The following is a 14,641-nucleotide window of genomic DNA, read 5'->3' as shown; positions in this document are numbered from 1 at the left end:
TGGGTTTCCAAGAGATGGTATATTCTGATGGAACCGGTTTTTTATAGTTTAGGGTTGATTCTTAAACCAAGTGGCAAGTTCAGAGTTGTAATGTAGACTTCTCTCCATATAATATATGCAGATGTCATGTGTGGTTCTTGGGTCAGACATGTTTGTCGCCCATCCAAATTAACCACAGATCAGTGAACTGTTTGTCTCGGTTGGTCAACCACCATCAATTTTTTGAAACAAGCACAAAAGGAACAAGAGACATCAGGAGAGGAACAACCTAGTATGTGCGTGGACACCAATACAAATGCAAAGGTGTGACTAAATCATCCGAAGCCCCAAGGAACGGAAATAGAAGGCAAGAATCATGCGTGCTGGAGAAATCTTAAATTAAGATAGAAGTGGAAGGACAACGGGCAGACTGTTCCACCTTATATTGCCGCCGTGGGAAACACGAACCAGGGTGAATGAGAGTAAATTGCACACTTCGTCCTTGTACTCGTTGGCTTGTAACAAAACCATCCTGGTACTCGCGAAGTGCTTCTGTACGGTCCTCAGACTTGCAATTGTGTAACAGAGACGGTCCTGTATACGCAGCGGCATACGTCTGGCCCTTTTCCCCTGCCACGTCAGCGCCTAGAGCTGGTCCAGCCGAACCGACTGGCTTGAGTCGGACTTAGACGACATATGCGCGCGTCCAAATCCAAAAATCCCCAAATTGTCTCCCCTCTACTCAAATCCCTAACCCTATCCTCTTCTGTCTTGCGATGAGCGACAAGAGCTTGGCCGAGAGCTCGATGCCCCGCGCCGGCGGCAGCGTGTGCGGCAGCGCGGGTTCCCCGTGAGGCGCCCGTCGGGCGCCGCGTCGGTTCAGCCGCAAGGCTGCTTGCCAGCTCGTTTTCCCAGTGAGTGTGGCGCTGCGGCGAGCCGTATCTCCGGCCGGAGACTGGTCGGCTGCTCCTCGCGCGCACACCGGCGGTAGACGCTCTGGGCAAGCACTACCGCGGGGTGGTGCTGGTGGTGTCGGTCGTTGGCGGCAAGAGCTGTGAGCTGACGCGTACTACAATGCTCGTGCAGAAGGTCTGCAATGCTTGACTGCACCCCTCTCCTCGCGGAACATTTGCCTGATGCGTGGCTACCAGCTGAAGGCGCTGACCTCACCCGCACCCATCACTTCAAGATTTACAGTGGCAGGGTTGACGGCACCGGAGACGGATGGGCCGCTGGTTGTCGAAGTGCCCTGTTTCTTACCAATGCCCCTGTTCTAGTTAATTTGATGCGGCTGTGTAAGCTACTCCTAGGTGTTATGTGATGCAAGCTGATTCGTTGTACTGATGCCGTGATGCACTGATGGCTGTAGCACCTATTTGGTTCTTAACTGACGTATTAGGATCAGCTGATGGCTGTAGGTATGTGAACTGATATAGCTGTAGCTATGTAAGATGTTATGGTCGATGTAGCTTTTGGTTTTGAACTGATGCAAAGCTCTATTATGTGATGACATATTAAGTGATATGTTAATTTCCTGTGCTTTTCTTGTATGATATTTGAACAGTGCTGTGGTGTGTGCTTTTATGGAAATTGGCATGAATGAGATGCATTGTGCTGCGCACTGGAAGGAAATGAATTGAGCTGTGCTTTTTGCTATCATTTGAACTGATCTGTGCATATGAACGACTTCAGCAAAATAAAGAGGAACAATAAATACCATGCCAATTTCAGAACAACTCCAGCAAAAAAAAATGTTAAATGAGATGAACAGATCCAGTAATATATATACAGGAAACTGACTGGAAATAAAAAAACCCATACATGAACACAACACGACAGGAAACAACAAAGAACATTACAGGGGCAAAGAAATAAGCTCATATATGACAACATAGAGCAGTTCAAAGGGAATTTATAAATCAGATAAACAAATTCACTATTCATGAACATACCATGTAATTAACATGTGCATGAACTAAAATAAAACCTACATAGCATAGTCCAGCAGGTTCGCGAAGAACATCTCCCAGTAGTTCATATGCAATGATCTCTCAGTCCCTAAATATATCGAACATGCTTGTCCTTCTTGGCATGTTAAAACCAACCATGGGCTGACTTGAATTTCCTCTTTTGGCATTATTTCGCTGGCCCGTAATGTTCTCATTTCCTTGCCTTTCCTTCAAACTTCCCATCCTCATTTCTTCTGCTTCTTTATTTTTCTCTTCCCAATCTTGCATCTCTGAAGACCTCTGCGACGCAACCTGCCCCTCCCAGGCTTGCTGCCTTGCTTCCTCCTCCCGCCGATGATAATCTCTCATACGTTGTATCCTTTCATGCTCCTCTTCTTGCATTATCAGAAATTGCGCTTCTTCATATCTATGCGCATCTTCAACATGTTTTCTCTTCTGCTCTGCAATTCTTTTCCTCTCTGCAAATCTCTTATTTTTTTCTTCCTCGGCCTGTTTCTTTTTAGCTTGTATAGCTTGCTTTTTGGCATCTGCCAGGGCTTTTTTTGCTTCTTTTTCCTGTTGTGCCTTTTGCTTTCTTTCCTCGACTGCTTTTCTTTTTTCTTCAGCATCCAATTGTTTTTGTTGCAACAAAGCTTTCCGTTTCTCCTCTTTCTCCAGCTTTATTGCCACCGCTTCCTCTTTCCTCTTCTGCTCAGCTTGCAAAATCTTCAACTCTTCTTCTCTAAGTTTTGCCATTGCTGCATCAAATTTTGCCTGGTCTGCAATTTCTCTCTTCTCAGCTGCTGCCCTTAGTTTAGATAATGCTAGAACTTCCCTCTTTCTAATAACATTCCCCTCTTTTGTTATGGTAGTTGGTTGCACAGGGGGTTGGCTTTGGACATGATTTGCAATAAAAGAAGATCCTGGCAGAGGTCCTGGTTCAGGTTGCTCCATGTTCTGGCTTGCTTGATGCTGCAAGTAAATAAGCAGAAAAATCTCAACTAAAGATAAGTAGACAAGCATGATTATAAATGAAGAATATACTATACCTCTTCGATCAATGAAGAAATGACACTATCCTCATTATTAAGTGGATCATGTTGTGCCAACTCCCTAGTTTGCAAGTTTTGCTCCTGAATTGAGAAAACAAATAATTACTTACTATAGTTTGCACGTTATATCATATTAAAATGATAGATATAATTCAATGATTATTATACTTGTGTAATGACAGGAGCTTCTTCATCAGATGACGAAACCTCTGGCTCTGCTCTAACTCTCTTCTTTTGTCCCTTTTTCTTTGGTTTCAGGCCTAGTTTGAAATCTTTGCATCCACCAATGTTATGTCCTGCAGATCCACAATAGCTGCAATGAATAACAGCCCCACCCCTTCCAACTTTCTTGCCTGCCCTCCCCTCTTTCTCTTCAGGTTGTTTCCTTCTGTTCTTTTGTTTCCTCCCTTTCTTTGTTTTTACTTTTGGAGGAATGATTTCCTTGCCATACATGTTTTGCCACTCACTAATATCATTGCAAGGCATAATTATGTGCTCATATGCCTTGCGGTAGGTCTCAATGGAGTAGCATTGGTGAACCATTGATTCTGGGGCAATGTTGTCATATCTGCAAGCTGAAACACCATGACAACAAGGAATCCCTGTTAAATCCCATCTCCTGCAACTGCATTTCTTCAGGTTTATGTCAACACTGAACTGGACACCTCTATCATCCACTTGAAATATGCCCATTCCAGCTGGATCTGCAATGCAAGTATTTGCAGCATCAATATGCCTATTCAGTCTTTTTCTGATTTTCGGACATATATGACCAGTCCACTTTTGGGACTCCTCCTGCTTGCCACATATTCTCCCCATGCACTGCCCTTTGATCCTTTGAATCATGCTTAACAAAGGCAGTTCTCTTGCATCTAAGATATACTTATTGAATACTTCACAATTATTGTTCAACAACACATCACACTTAGGGAATTCAGTCTGAAATGCCCTCACCCATGTTTTTGGGTCTAACTCTTCCAACCAATCATGAGCGTGTTTGTTTAGAACTAACATTCTATTCATGTTCTCCCTCCACTGACCATGTGTAGTACTTCTAGCACATCTCCATAATTGGTTTTTCAATATATCTCCTTTAAAAATTCTATTGAAATTTTGCCAGATATGTCTCACACAATATCTATGCTCTGAATCAGGAAATAATTCTCTAACAGCCTTAATTAATCCCTGGTAATGAACAAATATGATAAAAAAGACATATAGTTAGAAGCATATGTATGTAAAGAACATAAAGTGAAGCATTTTCTATGTAAAGAACATATTTTCATTAACACTTACTTTCTGCTTGTCAGACATTACTGTCCAAGGAGAACTGTTCACAATGCCCAAGTCTTCTTTCAAAGAACTCAAGAACCACCTCCATGACTCTGTGTTCTCAATTTGCACCACTGCAAAAGCCACAGGATATATGCAATCATTCGGATCCATCCCAATAGCAGTCAACAGAATGCCTCCAAACTGAGTTTTCAAATGACAACCATCGACAAATATTACTGGCCTACAAGCCGACAAAAATCCCCTCTTACAAGCATCGAATGAGAAGTAACACTTCTGGAAAATTCCATCATTAGCAACTTCAATGAAAAATGCACTCCCTGGATTGGATCTCCTTAACTCTGCTGCATAGTCCCACAACTTCCTGTACTGTGCTATTTCATCCCCATATATTGTGTTCAATGCAATTTTCTTTGCTCTCCAAAGCTTCTGCCTATGAATTCTCATATTCCACTCTTGTTGTATCAATCCTCCTAAACCCTTAATTGACATCTTCTCATCAGCTCTAATCTTTTCAACATATTTATCTGCTATGTATCTCGCCGTAAAGGCTTTCACTTGCCACTTCTTGCTGCATGTGTGCTCATCTTTGAATGTCTTTACCATAATCCCCTTTGTTCTATTGTCATGCGATGCATACAAATACCATGGACAGCCATTGGTACACCTTGCTCCAATCCTTGTTTTATCATTTTTTGGAAATGTTATGCCAAGTCTCTCCTTGCAACTATACTCCCTAATTGCCTTCCTAATCAATTCTATTGACGAGAATACCTGCCCAACATGAAACTTCGGCTCATGCAAATCTTCTTCTGTGAAATGATTGAACTTGAACTTCATTTCCTCGTCATCTGACTCTGGCATTTCAAGCTTTTCATCTTCAGAATTGTCATCTTCAGCTACCTGCTTCCCTTTCCTTTTACCCTTCTTCTCATCATCAGCAACATGTGACTCATCCATCACCAAATCCTCATCCCCATCCTGCAGGTCATAGTCACTGTCCACAAGCTCTTCCGGATTATAATCAGAGTCGTCACTATCTGACCAAGAGCCTTCGTCATCTTCCTCCTCTGCGACTGCTCTTCTGCTTCTTCTACTGCCACCACTTGTTCCTTCACAAGTGCTATCACCTGTATACATTACCTCACTTCTATTCTCCTCTGGGACAACAAAGCTAGGCTCAACGATATTTTCCTCTCTCTGACGAGTAAGAGGGTTTGAAACCGCATCGTCCCATCCTCCTCCACCATAGTTGTCCTCATGATCCAGGTAAAACATGAGATATTTGTACCCCTCCCTGACCACTTTCCTAATAATGTTTGTGTCATTGTTCCTCGACAACAACTTCAACCCGCCTTCATTCAATTGCATACCTGGCAGCAACAAGTAAATAGCAATTCTTCCAGCCGTCTCATACCCCAAGTGCTCTACTAATTCATACAACATCGGCATAGAAGCTTGAGTAGCATCACAAAAATCATAGCACACCTTGCGGCCATTCAGATATGCCCTGCTGCTTCCACCGCCAAGGAAAAATCCTCCAAATATGAACTCCACAGTAAATAGATCACTGCCTTCCTCTGTTATAATTACACAAAAAAAGTTTCAGATGGAAAGATGAAACAACTGTGTCTAAATCCTAACCAAATTATGCCGTTGACTTAATGAGCGACAAACCTCAATTTTATTCAAAAATGAAACTGATAAATAGGGGGGTGATCAATTCAAAAGGATCAGCTGAGTTCAAACAGAAAAAGAAATCTATCTCCTACGAGCAACAGGTACAAGTCTGAACCCTAACGAAATTAGTGCATACAAATTATAAATTTCACGGTGGAATGGGTAATAGGTATGCAAATGGTGGAAAATGAGCATATGAAACAACAATCGACTTGGATTATTCCGGCGATCAACATACCGTACGTCGGGACGGGCCCCTTATCCTGGCGTTGTATGGGCGCCATCAGCGGCACTCACAGCGGAAGACGACAGTGTCGCCGCCTCCCTCTGAGGCCTTCCCACTCCGGGTGCTCCCCACGGCCGCGATCTCTGCCCTCGATCAAACCCTCCTCCGCTGTTGGCTGCGTCGTGCTCGGGGAAGAGAACACAAACGAACAGAGGCGGCAACTGAAAACCTCGATTACACAGGGGGTCGTCTCGTCGTCTAAGTCCGACTCAAGCCAGTCGGTTCGGCTGGACCAGCTCTAGGCGCTGACGTGGCAGGGGAAAAGGGCCAGACGTATGCCGCTGCGTATACAGGACCGTCTCTGTTACACAATTGCAAGTCTGAGGACCGTACAGAAGCACTTCGCGAGTACCAGGATGGTTTTGTTACAAGCCAACGAGTACAGGGACGAAGTGTGCAATTTACTCGGTGAATGAGGATGACTTTTTCTTCTTCTCCATATCGAGACATTTTTTAAGGGGTCTCTATATCGAGACATGGAAGGGAGAAGTTTTTTTCTTTTAGGGGATGGAAGGGAGAAGTGCGAGCCGGGCCTGGGATGATGTAAGATACAAATTGGGCTGTTTCAGGGCCCAACTGACGCCAACACGCGGGAGCAGCAGCCCTTTCAAGTTGGGCATGCCGTGACGGGTGAAAATGACGTAGCGACGGTTGTGGGGGGAGGTCCTATACACCGCCCGTGTGCGGGCCGGCCTAATTATCACGCGTCGAGCGGAAAAAAGGAAGCGCACACGTGGATCGAACTCCCGACCTCCTGGTGGATTCTAGCGTGCGTAGCCAGACAAGCTAGCGACCTACAACGTTTTTTTTTAAAACGACCTACAACGATTTTAGTGCAGCGCAAGTCTTAAAGTAGACAGTGGCAAATCATTTTTCCCCAAAAAATATTTTTTTATAATATACATTGAACAAAATTTAAAATATAGTGAACCTTTTTTGTAAGAAAACACTGAACAAATTTCAAATACACAAATGAACTTTTGTAGTATGCGTTGAACAATTGTTTAATGCATGGTGAACAAATTTTAAATACACAATGAACATTTTGTAGTATGCGTTGAACAATTTTTTAATGTACGATGAACAAATTTTAAGTACACACTGAACATTTTTTAATATACGTTGAATAATTTCATAATATACGATGAACATTTTTGTAATACATGATGAATATTTTTATAAATTCAAAGGTCAACTATTTCATAATATATGAACATTTTTTTAGTACGATGAAGAATTTGGTAATACACGGTGGAATTTTATATAATACGCAATAAAGAGAAGGAAAACAGAAACAGAAATAAAAAAGGAAACATAAAAGAAAAATGAAAGGAGAAAGGAACCAAAAGAGAGAAAAAAATATAAAAACCGGAACAAAAGAGCTGAAAACCGGACAAAAACAGTGAAAAAACTGGATACAAAAAACCATAGAAGAAAAACCAAAAAAACCAGCAAGGAATAGAGAAGGAAGCAGCAGCAAGAACGAATCAAACGGCAAACGCCAATCCCGTACGTGGGCCGGCCCAACAGGAGGCTCGCCTCAGCGAAAGCACGTCGTTCTGACGCTAACGAGCGTCAAATAGGGTTTGCCGCTTGTGGGACAATTGGAAGATCTAGAATGTCCAATTATGTCATCGGACGGTGAAACATATTGAATCGTTGTGGTGGGTCATAGCTAACTCTGTTTTTTCTGGGTTTTTTTTAATTAGAGAAGATGGAAAAAGCGTTTGAAAGTTCATGCTCCGTTCATGTTGTGTTAACTATAATGGTATTTTAATTGTGATTTCCTCTGTCCAGATACTTAGTAAAGTATGTTGAGATGTATCATGACAAAGTCACACATAACTTTCCTTAGACTGCAAATCAGTTATTTGCCTTCATGTTCTGGCATTCCGTTGAGTAATTGCAGGGCAAGTAAAAATGCAAACATTAAGTTACAAGAAGCATCACCAATCTTATGTACGTGCATCAACATCTATATGATGATTTGTTCAACCGGAACTTACCATTCCAGATGGATTATGGCAACGGAAGAGTGCACCCAATAAAGGTGCACTTAGAAGTACACGACCAAATAATTTTGATCTATACAAAATCTACATGGCGAAATCACTTTTATCCCTTTTGAATCCGAAAAAATAGCACAGGACAAACACTCTTTATTGTTACACATGGTGAGATGGTCTCATCAGGCCATCACTTCTTCAGCAAAGCTCGAGAGTAGATCCTCTTGCAGTATGGGCTGGTTCTGAGTAGTTCCACATGAGGCCGGATGGCGTTGGTCAGTGCTGAGTGGAGAGACCCCTGAAAAATTCGTCGCAGTCACATCAACAAAATGGCTCAGTAGAGCGCAAGCATAGACATATTGTCAACACACTGCGTTCTCTGGTTGACTCTGTTTTGGTTGAGATGTTATGTACCTTGGAATTCTGAAGTGCTGCGTAGACCACATAGTTTGCGTAAGGGTGCAGAAGCAACCGCTCGAACTGCGGCGCAGAAAGGAGCTCCAGGATGATGTTGGCTTTGTCGGCTTCCTTGAAAACTTTCAGGCATTTCTCGACGACGTTGCTGCTGAACTTTTGCATGGAGAGGTGGATGTACTTGCCTTCAAACTGCTGTGCCAGACTTGCATTTGCAGTAGCGACCTTTAGTTCTATCACATACTGAACAACATAGTTTCTGCAACATTAGCAGATAAGCTCATGAGTTTACAGGTTAAAATACACCAACATAAACATATAGAAGAATAAATTATGAACATACCGAGTAATACTTGTTGAATGCATTGTTTAATGTGTATAAATTTAACTAGTTATGTTTAAAAAAATGTTTAACTAGATATCATGGCACTAAAGATTTGTAGGAATGTCTACAGAAATACAGAGGTCTCTACAATCAATGGTTTCCACTTTACAAAGGCATGCTGCCGGCTGGCCTACTAATGATATGCTAGACAGAACAATAATTGATTAATCATGCTTGTTTTACCGGTCTCGTGGTTACATGAAAAATTACTGGTGGAGTTCAAGGTAGGATTTTTACCCATAGGCATCTTGTGCAAGTTCGAACCCATTGCGAGCGATTGCGGCAACCAGCTTCTCCTTGTGCTCACGCGTCGAACGCGCAATACACCGCTGCAGGACGCAGCAGCCATGGCATTGCATCCCGATATCAAGGCAATAAACAGCAGCAGCATCGAAGATGGGCTGAAAGTTGTAGATTGTGAGTTAATTGTGTCTGATCAGGAACATATCAGTTTGGTAAAATCTAAATTCAGTTCACTAAAAAGTTTGCGGAAAATTCAGGTAACAATTAACAGTACAAGCTGCAAAATTCAGACAAGTGGAGGTGGTCTAGTACAAACTTTTCTGAAGCGATCAGAGTAACTAGATTGGAACAACTTCTCTGGACCCAAATAGACTAACTTATACCTAAATAAAAATACTAACTCGTCTACAATATATTCAGAACTTGTTAAGATGCATGCACACACACTATACCTTGTTATCATCGGCCCCGAACGATTGCAAGCACTTCTGCACGACATGGTTACCATTAGGATCCTTTATGAGCTCCAGGAACCCGGGGCGCAGAGCTGCGACGACAAGCTGGATCTCCTCCCTTGCCCTCAAGCTTTCAATCAGTTTTTGTACTGCCCTTGTCCTGAAAACCAGAAACGACACAACATTTATCAACAAAAAACATTTCATTCGAAAAGAGCAACAAAAAACAATTAGCAGGAACAAAGTTCAATTATCACCAACAAAGTTAAAAACATGATGCTTACCCATGTACATTGAGAGAGATCCTGACGAGCACGAAGGGGTCCTTTGTGAGGGTGAGAACGATGCCCATCCTCTGCTCCTCGCTGCAGACGGCTAGCAGCTTCTGCATGAGGTAGTTCCCGAATGGGTTCACCATGAGGTCGACGGCGTGACGGGCGACGCCGGTGAAGATGAAATCGACCTCCCGCTTGCCGTCGTCGAGCCGCTGCTGGAGAAACCGGCATCCGTGCTGGTCCCTGGCCACGTGGTACATGTACCCGCGCAGCCCGACAAGGCTCTCGTACTTGGACGACTTCGCCGCCGCGCACTTCTTGGGGCTCGTCGCCTGGCAGCCGTTGCTGCAGGTACCCTTCTTCGGCCTCGCCGTCATGCACAGCCGGGACCTCGCCGGCGGACACAGGAGGTCCCAGTCGTCGCCAACGGCGGCGTCGAAGCAGGTGCTGGAGAAGGGGAACGGATCGAACAGAGCCCTCTCGCGGTCTTTGTCCATGGAGAAGGGACGCGACGCCACGAAATTCTCGGCGTCCATGAAATGGAGGTTGCTCGTCGGGGATGAGCTGGCCTTCCTGGGGTAAAGGAAACCGTTGTCGTCGTCCTCGACGAACCCCATCTCGCCGAGTTCTTGGATGAGGTAAGAGAAGTCGACGGCGTCGGTGTCGGTCTCCGCGGCGGCTGGCTCGCCGCAGCCGAGGACGTCGCCGTGGAGGAGGAGAGGGATCTCGTTGAGGAGCATCTCCATCTCCCTGTCAAGCTTCATCTCCAACTGCTCTGATCGAATCTCGATGAGAAAATCAGTGGGGGAATTGTATTAGATTGGTTTGTGGAGAGGATTGGTTTGGGGTTGGATTGGGGTGAGGTGTTTTCTTGGAGATGGTTCGTTGAGGCATGCAGGAGTGGGAGGAGGAGAGAGCAGAGGGGGTGGTTTTATACAAGAAGGATAGCGCGAAAGTAGTGAGGACTGATGCCGGTGAGAGGAGTGCTTTTTTAAAATCTTTTTTTGAAAGGTTATTACCTAGTCTGATTTTCTTGTTTTGGGGTAAGCACTTTCCGATTTTCTATTTTAACACCAGATATTTAGACCCTGAAAAACATTATGTTTTTCAACCATGCCAGAAAGCTCTGTACCACTTAGTATTTGACTTGAAAAAGTGACTGTAGACATTAATACTAGAAAAGATAATTCTTGTATTGCACATTAATATTATACAATATATAAATTGTGTGTTAGTATTAGGCATGATATAGTTACTTGGTTAATACTAACATTGATATTAATTACTGAAGGATGCTAAACGTGTCTGGTGGTAAACATGTTTAACGCTAAATACTAGAGCGGCGTGAACCATTAGATAGATGCGGTTGAACGGGTGAAATCTATTGTATATTTATGACACTCGTTTTATATTGTATAGACATAGATATAGATACAAATGTGCTAATGGTTTACGGGAGTGTGTCGTATGTCCTTTCGTCATGTCACATTTAATTCATGTAAGAAACTCGTTACCAAGACACACCGATTAAATCATGTGAAAATATAATAAAGTTGGACGGTACACATCTTATTTAATTTGGAGAGATTTCGGCATAGGAAAAGGACATTTTGATATAGATCCCTTTTTTACTTTATGAAATGATAAGCGAAAATTTCATATTTACTCACTTACTACTCTCAGATTTCTGGGGTATTGCAATGATATATGTGGCTTGTTTGCAAGAAAGAAGAGGGAAAAAGTGTTTGCCCTCTAGTACAACTCTGAAAAGGAAAACAAAAAAAGGAAAGACGAAAATAGATAATATCTCAGCCCAAATATCTATTTCGGGTTGCACACACGACTTGGCCCACTCTCGTCCAGTGACTTCTTCCCTCCCTCCAAATACGCTTTTGTTGGGTCTCTAGAGGCAGACATCCGGTGCACTTTGGGCCCCGCTTCTCAGTGACCCTGGGCAGTGCTAAGAAAATATCTCCCCATGCGCACGCACAGGATATTTGTTGGAATGGAAGAAGATCCAAAATTTGCAAATGGAGGGGAGGGATGGGCAGGCGTTGGTTGGGTTATCTATCCGCTACATATAGGATGTGAGTGATATGGTTGGCTGGGCATGGATGGACCAAGGATCCTGCACTTTTTTTGGCACACTCGGATGGGGAAGCTGTGCTGCCGCATGCGCACTTTCTCGCGCCTCGTCCAGTTGTATTATGTGTCCGACAAGCCAGATTTTTGTGGACTCATGAGCTTGAGAGAAAAGATCAAGCAGATATTTTCGCTTTTCCCACGTCAATGAGCTCCACGAGCTGGCACTTACTACCATGCGAACTGTTCTGTCTTATTGCTAAATTAGTTTCCTACCAAAGCGCCCAAGCAATCGACTTACATTTCGGACCGCAGTATACGACTAACGTTCGTCAAGGGGAGGCTGTGCGATCGAACGATTCAGTCGATCAACCGGCCAGGAGACGAGCGCCTGAGAGCTATACTCCCTCACTTTCGGTTTATAAGGCCTCGGTTTAAAATCTCATCAACCAAAATTGATGATGAATGATGGAATAACTATTGTAGTTTGCAAAAGAAAAATCTCAAAAGGTTGTATTTACCAATGCATTACTGGCAATGCATGCATGCGTCACCAATAAATGATCTAATTACATGCATTGATGATTTTTTAATCCTTGCATGCATCGATTTAACACACCTTATAATCTGAATATGTGATGGACAACAATTAAATAGAGACTTATAAAACGAAAATAATTTTTTTTGAGATAAGTTATATAAACCGAAAAGGAGGTAGTATATCTCACTTAATGCAAGAGAGCTCTGGAAGTACACTACTAGGCTGGCTGCGTACGTCGCTCGCATCTTTTGCTTATTTTTCACCTACCTTTTCTTTTTCTTTTGTTTTTTTTCTGTTCGTTCATCGTTTTTCTTTGTTTTCCTGTTTTTCTTTGTTTCTTTCATGGTTTTACTGATTTTTTTCCTTTCTCTTTGTTATTCTTTGTTCAATTCTAGGCCCATCAGTTTTCTTTGTTTCTTTTTCACTTTACACTGTTTACGTTCTTTTGCATTGGTTTTCTATTATTTTAGTTTTCCTTTTTTCCTTTTATTTTTAGGCTTTTATTGGGTTTCTGTATTTTTCTTTGTTTCTTTATCTTTTTGTCGGTTTATTTTTTTAACACATGTCAACTTTTTGTAATCATTCAACATTATTGTATATGTCAGAAACATATTTTATATTCATATTTAACATTTTCAAATACATCATAAATAAATTTTGAAAACTTATATTTTGTATGTCTATATTTTTTCATACACACTATATATTTTTGGCATGTATTCTTAAATACATGGTTACATTTTTTTAAATACAAAATTTATATTTTTAAATACATGGTTAAAAAACCAATATCCGGCAAACATTTTTATGGCAATAAAAAAATTCCCACACAATTTAGATTCATTGTATACGTCAGGAACATTTTTATATACATGTTTAAAATTTTCAGAATACAGAATTAACTTTATTTAAATATTTCTTTGTATATCTACTTTTGTTTAATACATGTTCTACATTTTCGGTATACACTAGGAGCATTTTTTAAATACATGATCACCATTATTTCATACACATTGTGTTCTTTTGTATATATTTTTCGTAACATGACAAACATTTTTTATACATATTTAAAGAAAATCAAATGCTTGACTAACATTTTTCAAATATTTTTTCAACATATATGATCAAGAAAATTCATACATATTTTTATATTTTTTGTATATGTCGTTCATATACATGGGAAATATTTTTCTATATGCATTTAACATATTTTAAAATGCTTGATTAACATTTTTGTTATGTTTTATGTAAGTTTTTTATCATAATATACAGATTTAGAATATTTGGAAGTATTAACAGAAAGAAAAGAAAAGGAAAAAAAACAAGGCAGTGGCCTCCCGCGCGCTGGGCCTGCCCATTTAGGAAAGCGGCATGCCCAAGCCGAGCGAATGTTTACGTGAACTCGACAAGAATCAAGCATGGCTCATCAGCGTTTTGGCTAGTCTCCTCCCAAAAAGCAACATTTTTTTTGCGGGTAAAAAAGCAACATTGATTGTCCAACAAAAAACAGTTCAAACCCCAAATAACATTAAAAATGAAAAAAAAAACATTACAAACGCATATTATACATGAAAATTTACATTTGATGTGCGTGAGAACTAAATCGACCATATCTTGGAAAAAAAGCAAAGAAAATATAACAATTATGTTTGAACCTTGATTGTCATTGTTTCGTTAGATTTTCCTTTTTCTTAGAATACATTGTTTCATTGGATGATGGCAAACATAAATATTGAAAAAGAAAAATTATTAAAATAGTCTTATAAAACATATTTTCCCATGGGATGTTCAAAAATATAAATCCGCAATGGTATAAAATTATCGGAAATTACCATCATTTGTTCATGAAATGTGTAAAAAAGGGAATTTGGCATGGTTTGTAAAACGATTTTGTCATGTTCCAAAAAGGACTGACCATGCTGCTAAAATTATTGACCATGGTCCAACGCGTAAAAAGGCCATGGTGCAAAGGTAAATGTGCCATGGTCCGAAATAAAATTT

The 14,641-nt window shown here is 41.3% G+C and overlaps 2 protein-coding genes across 2 annotated transcripts; both read right to left on the bottom strand.

The window, feature by feature from the left end:
• Nucleotides 1-1,954: 1,954 nt before the first annotated feature.
• Nucleotides 1,955-6,634, bottom strand: LOC147970791 (uncharacterized). The gene is made up of 5 exons (XM_087522701.1): nt 6,192-6,634; nt 4,277-5,853; nt 3,149-4,165; nt 2,978-3,061; nt 1,955-2,900 (listed from the first exon to the last, which is right to left on the bottom strand). Exons 1-5 carry the CDS (start codon nt 6,235-6,237, stop codon nt 2,031-2,033), a joined length of 3,594 nt encoding a protein of 1,197 aa, XP_087378827.1. The 5' UTR covers nt 6,238-6,634; the 3' UTR covers nt 1,955-2,030.
• A 1,467-nt stretch (nt 6,635-8,101) lies between these two features.
• LOC125508248 (putative pumilio homolog 7, chloroplastic) lies at nt 8,102-10,932 on the bottom strand. Its single transcript, XM_048672875.2, has 5 exons — nt 10,027-10,932; nt 9,740-9,902; nt 9,282-9,445; nt 8,660-8,918; nt 8,102-8,543 (listed from the first exon to the last, which is right to left on the bottom strand). The coding sequence occupies exons 1-5, from the start codon at nt 10,779-10,781 to the stop codon at nt 8,436-8,438; spliced, it is 1,449 nt and encodes a 482-aa protein (XP_048528832.1). The 5' UTR covers nt 10,782-10,932; the 3' UTR covers nt 8,102-8,435.
• Between the last annotated feature and the right edge of the window lie 3,709 nt (nt 10,933-14,641).

Source organism: Triticum urartu, chromosome 5A (genome assembly GCF_056163025.1).
Source record: "Triticum urartu cultivar PI428250 chromosome 5A, HENAU_Tu73, whole genome shotgun sequence".
NCBI classification, from domain to species: Eukaryota; Viridiplantae; Streptophyta; class Magnoliopsida; order Poales; family Poaceae; genus Triticum; species Triticum urartu.
Note: the sequence above shows the minus strand (reverse complement) of the source record. Positions and strands in the feature narration are given on the sequence as shown.

Bases quoted from the DNA above. Each gene is read 5' to 3' on its own strand.
- LOC147970791 (XM_087522701.1), bottom strand. From the start codon at position 6,237: ATGGCGCCCATACAACGCCAGGATAAGGGGCCCGTCCCGACGTACG. The intron at 5,854-6,191 runs GTATGTTGATCG...TAATTATAACAG, and splicing joins GGGGCCCGTCCCGACGTACG to AGGAAGGCAGTGATCTATTT. The intron at 3,062-3,148 runs GTATAATAATCA...TTCTCAATTCAG, and splicing joins AAGCTCCTGTCATTACACAA to GAGCAAAACTTGCAAACTAG.
- LOC125508248 (XM_048672875.2), bottom strand. From the start codon at position 10,781: ATGAAGCTTGACAGGGAGATGGAGATGCTCCTCAACGAGATCCCTCTC. The intron at 8,919-9,281 runs GTAAAAATCCTA...CTAATGTTGCAG, and splicing joins CTTGCACAAGATGCCTATGG to AAACTATGTTGTTCAGTATG. The intron at 8,544-8,659 runs GTACATAACATC...CGAATTTTTCAG, and splicing joins CAGCACTTCAGAATTCCAAG to GGGTCTCTCCACTCAGCACT.